Raw genomic sequence first — 16,457 nt, 5'->3', positions numbered from 1 at the left:
AAGATACTTTGGCTGCATGATAAAAATGTTGTGAACAAACACACGGAGTACTTGATGAATGAACGGGAAAGAGTACCACAGTCTTTGCAAGTGCAGAGGCTTTTTTGGAGTTTTATGCTCAAAGTTTAAAGACTTTATACTGTTGATTTATTGAGGCTTTTTTTTTTCATTGCCATAACAATTTTAGGGAATTTTTGTATTCGTATTGTTTGAATTGGTATTGGTATGCATCCTTTTTGCTAGTGTGGACATTCTCTGTCTGCAAGTGTCCCAAAAATGTTCAGAGGGATGAAGATCAGGTGACTCAAAGGGAAAGTCTGTGAAAGTCAGGAAATCGGGACTCTTCCTAGCAAAGCTTGAAGGTGTGCTGTAGCTCATTATGCAAACATTCAAACCTAAAGACCGGAACGCTGCTTCTCCTCAGAGTTTCAAGCAGATGTCCGACCAGTTTGTTTTGCTGTGGATTTGATAAACTGTAGAATTCTCATTCTCTGTCCCGCTCACACAATTCATTACCTATCAGTTCATGGAAACCTTTTTTGCCTTTTGTATTTGGCCTCGTTTTCCCTTCCGAGAAGTGGTTTAGAGGTTGTACCGCCGAGACTACTTGTTCACAGCGTTCGTTTGATAGACTTTGTGCTTCATATTTTGTGTCTTTTGTTCAATATGTTCTGTATCTGATGACTCAGCTTTTATATCCTTCTTTGGACCGAGCCGATCCATTTCCACTGAGTGATCTGCATTGTCCCCAAAGAAATCTTCACTCGAGCCATGATTTGAACGACTGCATCGGTTGAGACCACAGGGTGGTTAAAAGCAGTACGTAAAAGTAAAATGCAATTTGATGTTATTTGAAAGCAGCGTCTCCATTCGCTTCCTATAACCAGATTTGAGAGGGTTTACACTCCAAAAAAAAAAAAAAAAAAAAAAAAAAAAAAAAAAAAGAAAAGAAAAAAGATTGGCAAGCCCTGCTCCTCCAATTCTTTTCAACCAAGCATACCATGCAAACATATATGCACAAATTACTTTAAATGTCATTGCTTGTGTCTTGGAGAGTAATTGTTGCCTGAATCTACAGCTCCATAATCTATCAGCCTTTACCCACGGACAATTGGGTAAGTTTGGTTGTAGATATGAGTTGAACTTTAAATCATAATTCCAGGTAAATTGAAAAGATTTGACTTTAGTTCTGTTAAAAAAAAATCTCTTCAACTGTAGTTGGTATCTTCAGAGGATTCTGACAAGGACAGTGAAAATCAAATTTATCATTTTCATTTGTACATTTCACATAATCTTATTAAATGTGAAACATTGCAACATTAACCTATTACTTATCAATCAATAGTTTAAGAACTCAAGTCGCCAGAGACGGTAACCTGTCAAGACTTTTGTTTGTGTGGAACATGCTGTGAAGTTCCCCGCCTCGGGAAAACTTAGAAGCCTTCATGCTAATGTGTACTGAAAAGCTAGATCTTACACTGACAATGAGACCATGACGGACAAGGCAGCAGAACAACCAGAACACTGTTTAGACTGCAGTGAAACAGTATGCCTTATTCAGACTTTCTTTTCCCTGTTAACACGGGCAGATTTAAAAAAAACAAAAAAACATATGAGAGTAACAATTGAAAAATTTCATTCATCCAATTTGTCGGTCGCCTGGAATGAAAATGAGTCCCACTTCAGCCTTGTAGTAGCCCGTTTCTGGCAAAAACAATCAGCATTGGTTTCTTAATGGTGATTGAACGTTTTTTTTTTATTGCTAGTGTCAGTGTAAGTTGTAACAGATTCATAAAGTGAATTAAGCAAAAACATCCTGTAAATATCCCACATTTAATCTCTCAGAGCTTTTTTTTTTTCCTTAATTAGTAAGTCACAGCATGACTGTGTGAGCTGTCCCCACACGGCATGTCAGTGATATGTAGGTTTATTCTGAGGCACTCGTTGGTTCATGAGCTTCACCTAGATTTATCTAACCCCCTGCTTTCTGGCTAATTAGTAATGAGATGAATCACCAACAGTTCAGGCATGAGCTCTCTAATGTATGAATAGTTAGTGAGAAGCAGGGAAATAGCACGCCATGCTGCGCTATTATACCTCAGTCTACTTGACTTGCAAATTATGTTTTAGTAAGTCTGCCCACTTAATGTTTGTTCAGTCAACCGAAACATATCTGATTTTCATCTGCCTTTAGGTTAGGGTTAAAAAAAAAATATTTAGATACAGTATTATGTCTCTCGCTCTTGTTGGTTGATCTCAATCTTTACATGTTTTTGCAAAACCTTACAGTCCAAACAGGGCCCCTGTCTGTTTGGCAGTTGCATTGTTAGCCTGTAATTTCTGTTATCCCTGTAGTGGCACTCTTGCATCATGTTTATTCTCTAAAAGAGGATATCAACAAATGGCATAACAAGTTTTTGTGCACTTATATTTGACAAATGAGAACATTCCTCTTTCACCCTAAGCATTCACACAGTCAGTTTTAATCCTTAAATGTACAAATAGCTCCAACTTTACCATCTTGGTAAAGTGACTAACTGAGTAATTGGGAGGTGCGTATTTTTTTTGCAGTTTTAGATTTTCGACTTACATCAAATGAAGTTCAGGCAGCTTTTTTAAAGCAGTTACTGTGATAGAATTACATCTGAACATTTATTTAATTAAAACTTTTTTTTAACTTAAGTACACTGCAGACAGTGTGCTGTACATCTGCTTAAGCAAACTGACAAGTCAGACACAATTGTCTCAGATAAATGTTAATCCAAGTACCGCAATTTGTGTCTCATGTGCTAGTGCTATTGAATTAATTGTTGTTCTGCACTACAATTGACATCTGCCTTTGAAAATCCAATGTTTTTTGTTTATTTTATTTAGTGACAAGAACAATGGAAACCATTCTAGGACATACTGGTTTACAGTTCAATTTAATAGTCCTGTAATCAAGCCTCTCAATGTTCAATCATGTTTCTCTCTTTTTTTATATATATAGGTTTGGATTTGTTAAGGTACATGTGTTTCATTAAATAATTCCTCAATATCATTTAAAGCCAGACTAATAAACGTGTTCCCAAATAGCAAATGACAATACAATAGTAATCCTTTCAGGCATTTCATATCCAGATGTGCTGTGGTGTCTTTTTCTACAAAGACCCAGACCTCCACTGTTTTTTTTCCCCTTTATTTGCCGCTTTCAGTATTTTTTGGCTGCAGCATTTGGCTACTTTCCTGAGACAGTGAAAATTGTGAATGATGGGAAAATATAAAACATGTCTCCATTTATATGATTTTTTTTTATCAAATTGGATTCATATGAGCACAATCCTTCTCCTTTTTGTTTTCAATTTACATTCATTTATTTTTACTGCTCCATTTTTCTTAAACTTGTGTATTTTCATCTGGCAGGACATGAAAGACACTCTGCAGCCTTTATTCCACTTCAATACTTCCTGTCTAGAGCAGCCATTATAAAATGACTTGAATCATAATATCAAAATCTTCCTCAAGCTTGCCACAATGGTTGCCACAGTGACAACATGAATGCTGGAGCTGAAGCTTTATCCAGGTATTAATTGAAATAGTTTCCATATGCCTTACCTTGCTGGAACTGTGATGGAGTACGTCGCTGTAGAGTGTGCCAGTCTCCCAGTTCTTTATCTTGATAAAGCGGGGGCATTTGGAGGGGCTGCCATTCTGCATTGATTTAATGGGTGAGGTCCTGCCCTGGGCCGGAGGCTGCAAATAGCACACAGAAATTTACAAATGAGTCATTATTTCATGCTGTTCCACTGTAACTAGCTAATAGTTTCTGACCTTTGCGACACTTTTGGTGCAAGCAATATAAGTCGTTTATGACTTGAAGTCGTACTGAAGAAAGCTGAAAAGTAACGCAGCCCTCCCACTGCAAGGAAATCAATTTGAGTGCAATAACTGGACATTGACGGAAGAGCTCAAGATAGAAATAACATGTATTATCTGGGAGCATTTGAGGGGGATTTCAGCTGAAATGCTTCACACAGAAATGTACTTATTCTCTGGGTAAATCGGCTACCACGCTCACTTATGAAATCAGAAACAATTACAAAAACCACCTGCATTCTTTTCCTGCTTCAATTCTGTTTTATTTTCCAACCCAGGATAAAAGCGCTCAGCACGTAAACTAACTCTCGCCTCAGTGAGTTTTTCAATAAGTAGCTATTGACTGATGAATGACTGCAATTTAACCCCAAAGCCAACAGTAAACGTTCCTGGAGAAAAGTAGAGAGTGATTGCTACAGATCAGAGTAATCAATGGCGCACCTCGAAAGCTCTTTCATCATCTCCCACGGCATTGTTAATTACACAGTGGAGCAGCTTCTGAACAACAGGGAGACAATCACCATGTTTGCTGGGGAGATGAATACCAACAGTGGTACGCTGGTTGAGTATTACAGCCATTTTATGTCCGCTCAACAGCAGAGAGGATTCAGGTGGTTTGTACTGAGTTTGAATTTTACACACAGCAAGAGTACAAACCTCTGTTCCCAAGTTCATGTTCCAGCAGGGGTAATCCCCACTGTGCGGCTCAGAAAAGATACATGATTGGCACTGAGTTGTGGACAGGATCATTGTACCGTAAAGAGACTTAGTCAAGCCAGCAAAGGGAATCTGATGTGGAGAAATATGATTTTCTGACATACATAAAAATGTAAGGCTTGTTGCTGGCTGACTGGAGGACAGCTTTGGCATTTACATTTCACAAAAGTGACTTTTTTTCTTTTAATACCACTCAAAGTTTTTGAAAAAGTCTGTTCACTCCAACCTTCAATCCTCAACTTGTGAATGTCAGTGTACTTTTTGTGTAATTTATACATTGGCTATGATGCGTGTTTTAAATGTCAAAATGACTAATAAAAAGATAAAAAAAAAACAGTGAATGAAGGGAAGTAAATCAACAAAGATATTAAGAGATAGATTTGATTTTCAACAGATGATCCAGTTAACTTTTTGTTAAATGTGTGCATTGTTTGGATGTGGAGCATCTCGTGATATCCAACATATTTTTCAGTGTTGTCTCCAGAGGTTGCTGAACAGAATGACTCATTTTCATTTTGGTTTCAATGAGCACTAAGGGACGCTAAGCACAAAGCAAAGATTCCCTACAACTACCAGATAACAAGTTTTAGTCTTGGCCAACAGATTGAATAGGTATTGGGGTGTTTGGATTTGCATTAATAAATTTCATCTGCAAAAATGAGATGGAAACTGAGAAGATATTAAAATCAACACATATCTACTTAATATTTGGTTCTTATCTTGAGCTTTTTTGAAAAATATTCTCCAAAGTAGTTAGTTTTATACCAATATAGTTTCAGGTTGTTGCCAAAGATCCATGTGGCTTGTGTAAAACAGGTCTAGTAAACAGGACAGAGACTGTCAAGTGAAAGAATTTCACTTCTCCCATTGTTACTAAACAGAATCAGGACATGCCACTGGTCTCTTTCAGGGGCATGCCAGTCAGGGAAAACAACGTGATGCAGATTACATTGCATTTATGGAACATGTGCATGTATCTACAGTACCTTACAAATGAGGAACACATAGCAAAACATGTGAACTTGGAAAGATGGGGATTAAACCAGCAACCTTCTGACTGATGGACAATCACTACCTCTTAATGTACAAAAAAATTTATATATTTTTAGTGGGCTGTCTGATTTGGGTGTCCACAAAAGACATGTACCAATATGGGCTACTTCAAAATTACAAGTAAGGTTACTGTGTACATAATCAAGCAGAACAGGGCAGGGGCAAAAGAGGAGGAATTTTCAGACATTTAAAACAACTCAAACCTTAGAAATGTCATAGCGGTTTCGACAAAACCTACATTATAGATTTTTCTTCTAACAACACGCCACTATTGCATCAGACTGTTGTTTACTTTGTCACCGTTTTCTCAACCAAAAGATGCCTGCCGCTGATCAGTAGCTGTTTGTTTGGTTCCCCAATGAGAAATTCTCCATGCCAAACAGAGGGGGGCTCTGACCGTTGCCAACTGAAGGTAACCACTCTTGACTATGCCACACAATCTCAGTTCAAAAACCCAAACTATGCCTTTAAGGGTCCAAAATTTGTCAGTTGGATGTGTTAAAGCAAACTGTATGGCTTAGTGAACCAAGCTAGAACCAAGACATAACACTGGGTAATAAATAATTAACTAAAACATGAGGCTCCAGCTGTTTAAATGACCCAGTTATTCTGCTCAATGTGAAGAATAAGGCATTGATTTAAGAAGGCAGGATCCATGGTGCAAGAAATGAAGATAATAAAAGTCAATCTGATGAAAATTTCTGGTAAATGCAGTTGTTCAGTGAAACTTCCTCATACACCCATCAATTAAAACCTCTGATGCGAAATTGAGATAATGAACATGAGACGACAGAAGTAAAGTGGCAAAACTGCCAATGCCATTAGATAAATATTTATATGGTTCTGAAGACAAGTAGATTTCTGTTTTTACAACTAACGTGTTTATTCAGTGATGATTAAACCATGACGTGGAAAAGCTGAAGTAGAGAAGGACGTTTTATTTTATGCTTCATTACTTTTTTTTAGAGGTAGTGTCTCCAGCAGCCTTTCCTTTACAATAAGCTAATTAACCCTAACTTTACAGAAGCAGAGGCTCCTGTATCATTTATTATCCAGAAGTGAGAAAACTAATTAGCAGATTATCAATCTGAAATCTGAAATCCTTGTATATTTTAATGGAATTTTCTGAAAACATTTACTTATTAATTTTTTTTTTTCTGATTAGTTTGGTATCTGACAAGTCCATCAAATTAAAGCCCTAAAAATTAACCATCAAAGGGGGTCTCAGCCTCTATCAAAACCAATTTGGGGTGTTTTCTTACTGCATGAGTCAATGCACATAAATCCACTGATTGCAAGACCCAAACATAATTTTAAACAAGTAGATACAAGAGGGGAGATCCAACTCACAAACTCACTATAATCATCCACAGTAGCGCTCCCTTCTTTGCAGCTCTGACAGGCTGGATCACAAAGAATGGCCACATTTAATGGAGAGAAGCAGATAAGCAGCTGCATGCACTCACTAGGCCTCCTGGAATCCTTTTACCACATCCGGTTCCATTTATGAGGGCTTGAGCGATGTCAGAAGTGGATGTATTAGGTAGACCATGTACAGATTACAACGGCATCCCCGTTAAAGACACTCAGACCTGTGACAAGACCCTCAGTTCGGAAGGCATAAGCCGGATTTAATGCCGCACCAGCTTGCAGCCGGAGGGATCTAATGGTGAGGTGATCGGATCGAATGTGGAAAGCTGTAACACGGATAAGCACGCTGAATTTGAATGAGCCAATAGTTTTGATGATTGTAGAAAGCCAACTAGTTAGACGAGGCAGCCATGGATTCATGTGCATTATACAGCTCCAGATTTATTCTGAGCAAGCTTGCTTCGGCACAAACATTCACTCAAAGAGAGGAGTGAAATATCTTTAACTTGTTGATGCAGACAAGTTGAGCTGGACAGACTGATTCGTACACATGACCTCTTTCACTCCAAAGTCTTTCAAGGATTGATAATGTGTTTAGTTTTTACCTGATCATCGTGAATGTTGTTGTGCACCACCGGCATGTTTTCCAGCAGTCTGTCATTATCTGGCACCAGCTGGGGAGGTGTGCCATTTCCCACGCCGAGGTCCCTAGAAGTCATCAACAATTTTCTGTCAGGTGTGTGAACTCGCATCTGGTACAAACTACTCTCTAATTTCAGTTTAAAACCCCCAGTCAAACCATGCACACGCACTCGTGCACACTCATAAAAACGCAGACAGCAAACAAGCCTCCTTTCTTTCTGTTTCACAAAGACAAGTAGATGTGCAATCTGACCCACCAAAAAAAAAAAAAAAAAAAAGAGATCTAAAAGTTAACTGCAGAGGGTGTGCTGACATTGCATATATTTGATTTCAGTTGCTCAAGATTGAGTTTAAAATTCTGTTTTGCATGTCGTCTTAAGTCACAGATTCAAACAGATGTACAGTTATGTAAACATGATGAATCGAGATGACACCATACAAGCAGCTGCCATTCATCCTGCAAAGACAAAAGGCGAAAGACATAAAAAAATGAAAGATCTTCGTATGAGCTGTGACAAGATGATCCTAATAGACTGAATGAAAAGGGGGAGGGGAGATTCATGAGCTGCCACCTTGACAAACCACACAAGAGACACATACGGCAAACTCATCTCCATGTTGAATTTTGCATCCCTTCAATCGAAAACACCCACACACATTTTGCCTCCTACCGTCGTTCACACTCACCCTCCCACCCTCACGAGCACGTGCCCGTGCTTATTGTAAATCCCCACCGTCATCCTTGTTCCCTTTCACACTGTATCTCTTGCTGCAGTTTGCAAGAGCATATTCATCAACACAATTTGGAGGTGGAGTTCAAACTTGCAGAAAAAGGGAGATTACATGAGTACTTTTTCCATCAGTGCTGACAGTCATAGCCTCATCCAACTCATGCTGACGGGTAAAAATATACCTGCGTCTCTTCTGAAAATGTCTCATTATATTCTGCTTTTTCCTTCCTGACAAAGGGTCATTACAACATTATTCAAAACAGTCTTCTGCAATTGACTATTTTCTTCACATTAACATCCTTCTTAAGCTTTTCAATTTAAGTCTTCCTGTATTTACCTAAGACATATGAAATAATATTAGCTGACTCAGTGTCATTGCTGAACAAATGTCAGCAAGGTGTTGGTTAAACACACTGTGTTGAACACAGGAATCACATCTCCCATTGAAATATTAAACTCTGAAAGTTGTGCTAGGAGGTACAAAAAATAGAAAATTGGTTGCATTTGTTGTTAACTTTTGCTGCATTTACCGATAACTGGAAACTCTGAGTTTCTGATCTCTGACTCACAAAAATCAAAATAAACACAAGAGAAATGTCTTCGTTAGTAACTCAGATGTCAATTGAAGTCTTTAAAGACTTCTCACTCCAGACTCATTTTATTTCAGTGCCCTGCTCTCCCAAAAAGGCAACTTACAAAAGAAGCACAACATCCTTTTTAATGATTTTCACATCATAAAACAAACACATCTTATACCTTTAGTTCATATTTAGCTCATCTATCAACCTGACTATTATTGGCGAAGCAACAAAACAAACCTGAAGGCAGGCTGCCATGTTTTTTTCTCTCCTAGCCCTTGTGAGTTGAAAAGGATTTTGCATTCTGCCTTCCCACTGCAGTGTCCACCAAATGCAGCATTTGTTAACCTCAGTCTACACGTCTGCCCTGATCGGTTAGTTTGAACTGGAAGGGCAAGACCCAAAACTATAGCCTTGTACTGGGGACAAGGACAACAACCTCCTCTGAGGGAAGCACAATTCAGCCTTGGATTTAGCGGATTAAAGCAGATTCTGTTTTTCCTGCTCACTTCATCACAATGCTTTGCTTCAACCAGGTCTCTCACACACTTCCTCACAACACACGATTTTAAAACCGTCTATTCAATCAAATATCGTTTTAGATCCCATTCCTGTAAACTTGTCTGGTCCCGTTCGTAAAGGCCATTCAAGCAAGACTTTTCATGCCTTTTTTTCAAAGCATGTGTATCCTTAAAAAGCAACGAATAAGTCATTATCCATGAAAGAGATAGGGATGTGCATGAGTTGCTCAAAAAAGAGATATTGATCTAAGCAGACTGTGGCCTGAAATTAGATTTCAATTGGTCGTGGGAGTACAATGGCAGGTAATTGAGACGCCAATAACAACAGTACACTGTGCAGACCGTTTAGTCTAAACTGGAGGTAGAATATTGGCTCTGCCTGAGAACCCTTGTGAAATGAATACTTAAACACACAACGAGTATTCTAAGTGCAGCATCTATGAGTCTTCAGATTCAATCTTTAAAAGAAGGCATTTCAAATATACATAACTGTTACCAGTTTTACGCCTCTTCATTACCATGCTGCTGAAACACTACCATTTGACTTTCGGCTGCTTGGGAGAAGTTTGGATCTCTCGTAAACTGGCAAAGGATCATAACTTTGTGACAAGTTTTCAGTTGAAATATGTTAATTAGGTACTGTAATGTTGCATTATCATAGGGACTAACATCGAATACCGATAAAGCACATGTATTCCATATGTCTGAATTGTGGCAAAATTTATTCAAATAAATGCAGACTGAAATGACATTCTGAAATATGCAAATTATCAGATATGTGTTTTTTTTTCTCTTGCCATCTTGGGCCTAACTACCAACTTCTTGTTATTCAGCTTTATAATAAGTGTGAAAAACTGTCAAACTGTGTCAAGACATTCAACTTCATAGCTTATTTTGTGAGTACAAGTAAAACAGCTGACAAATTTTAGTAATGTCCTTTCAGGTGAGGTTTTCCAGAGGCCAGCATGCAGACACTAATTACTTACCGCTGCACATTGTGGCTATGTACACACGTAGCCGGGTATTTTTAAAACCGATATTGTGACGTTCGAAAACGCAAAACTCCGGTTATCTCTGTCTACACGCAGCTGCACAAACAAAGTTTTCAAAAATCTTCACTTTGCCCGGAGTTTTTAAAAACATTCGTTTACGATGCGTTTTTATGCGTTTTCATGTGGATGACAGGTCCAAACGTAGAAAAATATATTTGTTTTAGCAGATACCCGGCTACGTGTGGATGGGGCCTGAGTCATAGAAATGGCAGCCTGTATATTATTGCTAATGTAACACAGATGTGTCAGGTTGGTCAGATACTGCGGGGTGGCAAAGTGAAAAGGGATACTTTTGTTCACAGGCCTAGGTGCAGGCTACTGGCAATCAAGAGAAAAAAAACCTCTTGAGAGTTGTGGCTCTATCTGGGGTACAATGATTGAGGAAGAAGACAGTTAAAATAAGGGATCAATAATGTAGCATCACAAATTACCATGCCACTTGAATCTCTGCATCTCTTCTCCCAGCATTCCTCTGGCCTTCTCCATTAATCTCCTTTTTGCTGTTTTTGATGAGGCGCAGCACTGGTTCGATCTCCTTAAGCAGCTCGTTGTTCTCCTCCAGCCCGTTGCACAGGAGAGCTCCGCGGCCCCCGTCCTGACCCTGCACGCCACCTCTTTGCTGGAGGGCCTGGGTGATGGATGGAGAGGACAGGTTCTCAATGGCCCTAAGCTGGGGCTCCCTGTTGAGCTGCTGCTGCTGCCCTGGGCTGTATGCGCTGAGAGGCGACCACTGATCGTAGGACTTTTGAGGGAAGGCAGGGCGTGTGATCCTCACCGTGCGCTGGCGGCCATCTCCTGATAGGGTGGTCTCCAGGTGGGTGGTAAAGCCCTCAGGCCCGCGGAGGATGAGCACGGCATGGCTCTCTGGCGACACATTCTTGAGAGTCTCCAATGCCCGCTCATATGAGAGGTCCACCAGGGGCTTGTTGTTGACAGCCAACACGATGTCGCCCACCTGCACCAAGCCACACTCTTCTGCTGCTCCGCCGCGAATGAGGTCTGACACAATGACAGGCGGCTTGGACACCCTCTGCTTCACCAGAAAGCCCAAACCGCCAACCTTCCTCTTGAAAAGGCGTACTGAGATGATATTGGGCTGCAGCTGGCATACTGTGGGCTCCGACTCTTGCATTATGCCTGTGAGTGAATGTGTGTGCTTCCGTGTATGTGCGTCCCCAGGGATGTTTCTGAAAAGCATCCAAAAAAAAAAAAAAAGAGAGAACAAGGGGGAGGGGAAACAGTTGTGGAGAAAATTAGTTTGTGTTGATTTAACATCATTCAAATAGGTTTTTTTTTTACACTGATTATTGTGCCCTATTATGTGTCAAATGCAAAATATATCACCCAAACCTCCAGAGAAGTTGGGAAGTTAATAAAATGCAAAAAGAAAAAAAGCTTTAACTTGTCATTTGTTAATTCATTTGAAGGTTTATCTGAGAGATACAAGTCCAGATAAGTCATTTTCTGTGTCTCCACTGACTGTTTTCGTAAAAGATAAATCTAGAATTTTAGACTAGCAACAACCTTTCTGGGAGATTCTACACAGGGGCATAAAAGGAGCTTAGACTAAAGGCTTAGTCTTTTAAAGCAAGATTGGGTCAGGGTTAGAGAATCATCAATAAGTTATTCAAGAATAATAAGAGTAAAGTGAAAAATATTGTGAAAAGATTCAAGGAGTCTGGGAAAATCTCAGTGGGCAGAGAATGGTGGTAACTTTTGGATGCAGGTGACCTTCAAGCCCTCACACAGCACTGCATGAGAAGCAGTTATGCATCGTGATCAATATAGCCACATGGGCTTCACATCCACCAATGTAACCCGACACTATTACACAAGGAGGAAGTTCTGTATCAACTCTATGCAAAAATACAGCAGAGATCTCTGAACATGAATCCTCTCAGAGGGACTGAAAGACAGCGGACATATGAGTTTCAGCTGCTTTAGGAAGAACAAACATGTCGTTCTACGGGTCAAGGAAGAGTAAAAAAAACACCCGATAAAAGGTGCAAAGGTGCTTATTTTTTCTTGATACAATTCAATTGGTCAATGAAGACACTGGAAATTTATTTGGATGTATGTGTCAAATTAAGGGTTGAACAACAGACAAACTGGATTCTAAGTTTTTAGTGCATCTTCGAAAATGTCCCAACTATTTTTTCGAAAGGGGTTGTCATGATCTGCTCTCTGCAACCCTCTGCATCAGAGCGACTAAACATTGATCAGACTGTTTGAAAGGGAAACCTTCTATACATAAAAAGAGCAGATCACCACCCATCTTAAATGGGTCCTCTGCATTTGCAAAAGAAACATTTCCTGAGCCACTGCCATTTGTTTCTTTTAGGGATGAACATTTAAGCATTTTTTTTGTACTGTTGCACATATTTCCTTTAATTCCAAAGGAAAATGATCAACTGTTAACTCTTAACCTTTATCTAACAGGTGCAGTTAAAGAATTTTAAGATTTTTGACAAAAAATAATGAGTGTAGAAAAACTTTATAGATTGACAAACCAACGGACAGGATAGATCATTCAGCATAATGAGACATTTAGATAGAGTCTTTTTAATGGTTTGGATGCTCATTTAGAACATTTTAGAAGGCAGATTTGCTGCTCATAGTTATGCATTATCATTGGCTCTCTATCCTCAAGAGGAAAAAATTACATTCCTTTTTGCTTTGGACAATTTTTTAGTCATTTCAAGTTTTCAGTAAGTCGTCTGCTTGAGAGGCACTTATAATAGAAAAGAGCGAACTTGTTCACGGTTGAGAGACTGAACAGTTTAAGAATAGATGGAGTTCAGAGGAGCAGGTATAGTGATTTAAGCTATTTAGAGGAAAAACCAACATGTCTCTCATAAGTGTTTGAGGGTTTTCTTTTAATCATGTGGTGGGCTATGTCTTTGCATAATCACGGCGAAAAAAAACAAAAACGCACGAGACTAAAGCCCCCGCTGCTTGTGCTGACCGAGTTCTACTCTACGTTGATGCGTTTTACTTCATTCTAATGCAAAACCACAACAAGGAAATAAGTTTGAAATGGTTGCATCTGGCCGCGTGGGCGGCGTCGTCTGGAATGTCAGAGAACGCGAGAGAAGCTGTGCGCCCGCTCTGCGGTCGGTGCAGGTGGGCAGGCACATGCGCGCAGCAGGAACAATTCAGCACCAAGGTCAACGCACAGCCTCCACAACAGCTCGAGGATGCTGCTCGCCCGACGTTTATTATCTGCTTAAACATCTCAGAGAGAGGGTTTTGACGTCTTTTCCTCTGAGAGAGGGAAAACCCTTGATTGCACGCGATAAGATCCAACTTATCCAGAACCTCATTTCAAGTCTCTCAATGATCGCGGGAACAAACGTTGTCCCATCAATTCATCAGCATATCCTCGTACATTTTTGGAAGTATACGTGAACTCATAGATTCATTAGGTCCTCTGTTCGTGACTTTAGGGGAAAAAAGTGGCGCTTAGTCATTAATGTTGTGTGAACTCTGGCACATGAATAAGTTCGAACCCCCACATCCACCCAATCCGTAGTTTTTTCACGCTGAGATAAAAAATAATAATAATAATTTTAAAAATTGCCAGCAACTGAAAATGGACATTTTTGTAAATCTGATCTGACTTTGGGGATTAGAGTATTTTCTAAGAATGCTGCAGCGTCTGGTCATGGTCGACTATCAGGGATTAAAATATCAAGTGTAACTCCACCACTAAAAGCGTGCATGCATTAATTAGGACTATTGGTCATGTAGCCGCCATGTGGCAACTGCTACAGATCACTAAGAAAGAAGTGTACATATACAGACATTAGATAATCATTACACACAGCCAGTTACATCATCTGCTGTCATAATCCAGTCATTCAGATACTGCTTTTTGTTAAAAAAAAAAATGGTCATTCTCGATTTCTGTCTTTGGTAAACTTTAAAAAGAGACATAATCCTGAGCAGTTTGGCAGTCATTCGTTTTCAGAGAGGTAGAATTTGCGCATTTGGATTAAAACAATCACTTATTTCTCATTTTTATCCTGATCATTTCAACTTGTGCAGAACTTCTTGGTCTACCAACATGAAGCAAAGGTTTATTTAGAAATCTGACCACTGTTTCGACAGGCCACAAAAGCTAAAAGTTTAAACTGCACTGAATATGGTGCACGCCCGTAGCATGACTTTGCTTCGGTGAACAAAAACAACAGAACTCAACAGGGGAAAATCAGTATTGGCTAACATTAACAATACGCGCAAAAAGACAAAAAGCTAGGCTATTGTCTTCTGGTTTCTATTGGTTCTACAGGTTAATCCGGACGTGCGTCAAACAAACAGGTGAGTTATTTTGGGTGTATCATAATTCAGCTTGCAACGGCGACAAAACGAACAAATGCCAAGTTTTGAATCCCCACTTTCCACAACAACAGTAATACAGAATTCTCTAATAACTGTTGGCAAGACATTACGAAAAAACTGCGTGATGTTGCCAAGAAGACAACAATCTTCCCAAAACAAGACACATTGACATCTGAAAGAAGCAGAAAGACATTATTCTTTTTTATAAAAATGTCAACCCCAAGAACATCTAGAACATCTAGGGCTTGTAAATGCACGGACAGGTAACACAAATCTGTGATTTGATTTGATTTTTCTCTGCCGTCTTCTCTTGCATAACAAAGAAAAAACGTGCACAAGATGTTCCTACCGACCCTTAATTTATTGTTCATTTCCAACATCAACAAGTTCTAATGACAGTTATGCAGGGACAATTTAGACCAACATCAACGAGGCTGCAAATTAAGGCTACTTCTTTTTTCCCCTGTGAGAGAGAAAGAAAAAAGAACAGCTCTGTACATTACTTTGAGGACGCTCCATCAGTCCTCAAGCGCAAGATGTTCATCCACCAGCGGAATGCGCAGCTTAAATTTCCACAGACGCGCAAAAAGAAGAAGAAAGAAACAAAGCAAGAGCTGATCATTTAAACAACAACTTACCCCCTGAGAACAAGGTCGCTGTCACAACGACCTACAGCGGTGAAGTTGGGATAAAACTCCTGCGCTCCCGCGTCTTTACCTCAGCAGCGGCTGCACAGCTTTCTCAAGCCCTCAACAGCGTCTCCAAGTCGCAGCAACGCGTTCTGCCTCTCTAGAGACGAGGCATGCTTGTGCCTTTCCACGCACAGGGGCGCTTTATAAATACAGAGCGACAGGAGACACTGTGACGAGCTGGGAGGGAGCCGTGCGCGGACATTTAAATGAACTGCAGGTGGGTTTAGCCAGCTATCGTCATCACTCAGCATGCAACAGCCGACTTTCCTACATTCCAGACTGCACCCATGAGCCTGCAGCAGGCCGCTAGAGGATGGAGGGAGAAAAGAAATGGTGTGTCACTGGCAGCAGAATCCAGCCTTCCGGTGTGATTATTTGCAGTAACGTGGAAGGGATGAGGATCTTTCCGATCTGTGAAGGAAACGGAAGAAAAAGCAGAAGTTTTGACTTTGCGTCCAGCTGTGTACAACTGAATCCACTCTTTGTTATTCACAATCAATTTCTAAGTGGAAAAACAGCAATAGATATCAACACAGACGAAATTGATGTTCTATACTTCCCAAATGCATCTATCCATGAGTCCCACATGGTAGTGCTCTTTCAGTTCAAGATTCGTAGGCCCCAAAGTGATGCTGCCATCCTTTGCCGTATTATTGGGAATAAATGTGCAACATTGCTCGTCAAATATCACACACAAACCTCCCTGTTCAGCCAGCAACATGTCCAGAGCCATATGATCTTCTGAAAGCCATAAGGGAAGATGCAGCCAATTGTTCAGCAATTGCTTGAAACCCATGTTGTGTCATATTACCTAACCTCTGCACGTTGTGATGGATGTAATTGATTCTGTCTTCATTTTTGTTTATCGTACCCCACCAACAGAGATGACTCAAAACCTGTTGCC

General features: G+C 39.9%; 1 protein-coding gene across 1 annotated transcript in view; it reads right to left on the bottom strand.

Moving 5' to 3' along the window:
- The window catches only part of nos1 (nitric oxide synthase 1 (neuronal)), a 46,268-nt gene extending 30,464 nt beyond the window's left edge, over positions 1–15,804 (bottom strand). The window contains exons 1-4 of the mRNA XM_075467389.1: positions 15,500–15,804; positions 10,952–11,707; positions 7,602–7,704; positions 3,595–3,732 (exon numbers count right to left, since the gene is read on the bottom strand). Of these exons, the coding sequence (XP_075323504.1) occupies positions 3,595–3,732; positions 7,602–7,704; positions 10,952–11,652 (942 nt within the window). The 5' untranslated portion in view covers positions 11,653–11,707; positions 15,500–15,804. The remainder of the gene's footprint in view (positions 1–3,594; positions 3,733–7,601; positions 7,705–10,951; positions 11,708–15,499) is intronic.
- Between the last annotated feature and the right edge of the window lie 653 nt (positions 15,805–16,457).

Source organism: Odontesthes bonariensis, chromosome 6 (genome assembly GCF_027942865.1).
Source record: "Odontesthes bonariensis isolate fOdoBon6 chromosome 6, fOdoBon6.hap1, whole genome shotgun sequence".
In the NCBI taxonomy this organism is placed as follows: Eukaryota; Metazoa; Chordata; class Actinopteri; order Atheriniformes; family Atherinopsidae; genus Odontesthes; species Odontesthes bonariensis.
Note: the sequence above shows the minus strand (reverse complement) of the source record. Positions and strands in the feature narration are given on the sequence as shown.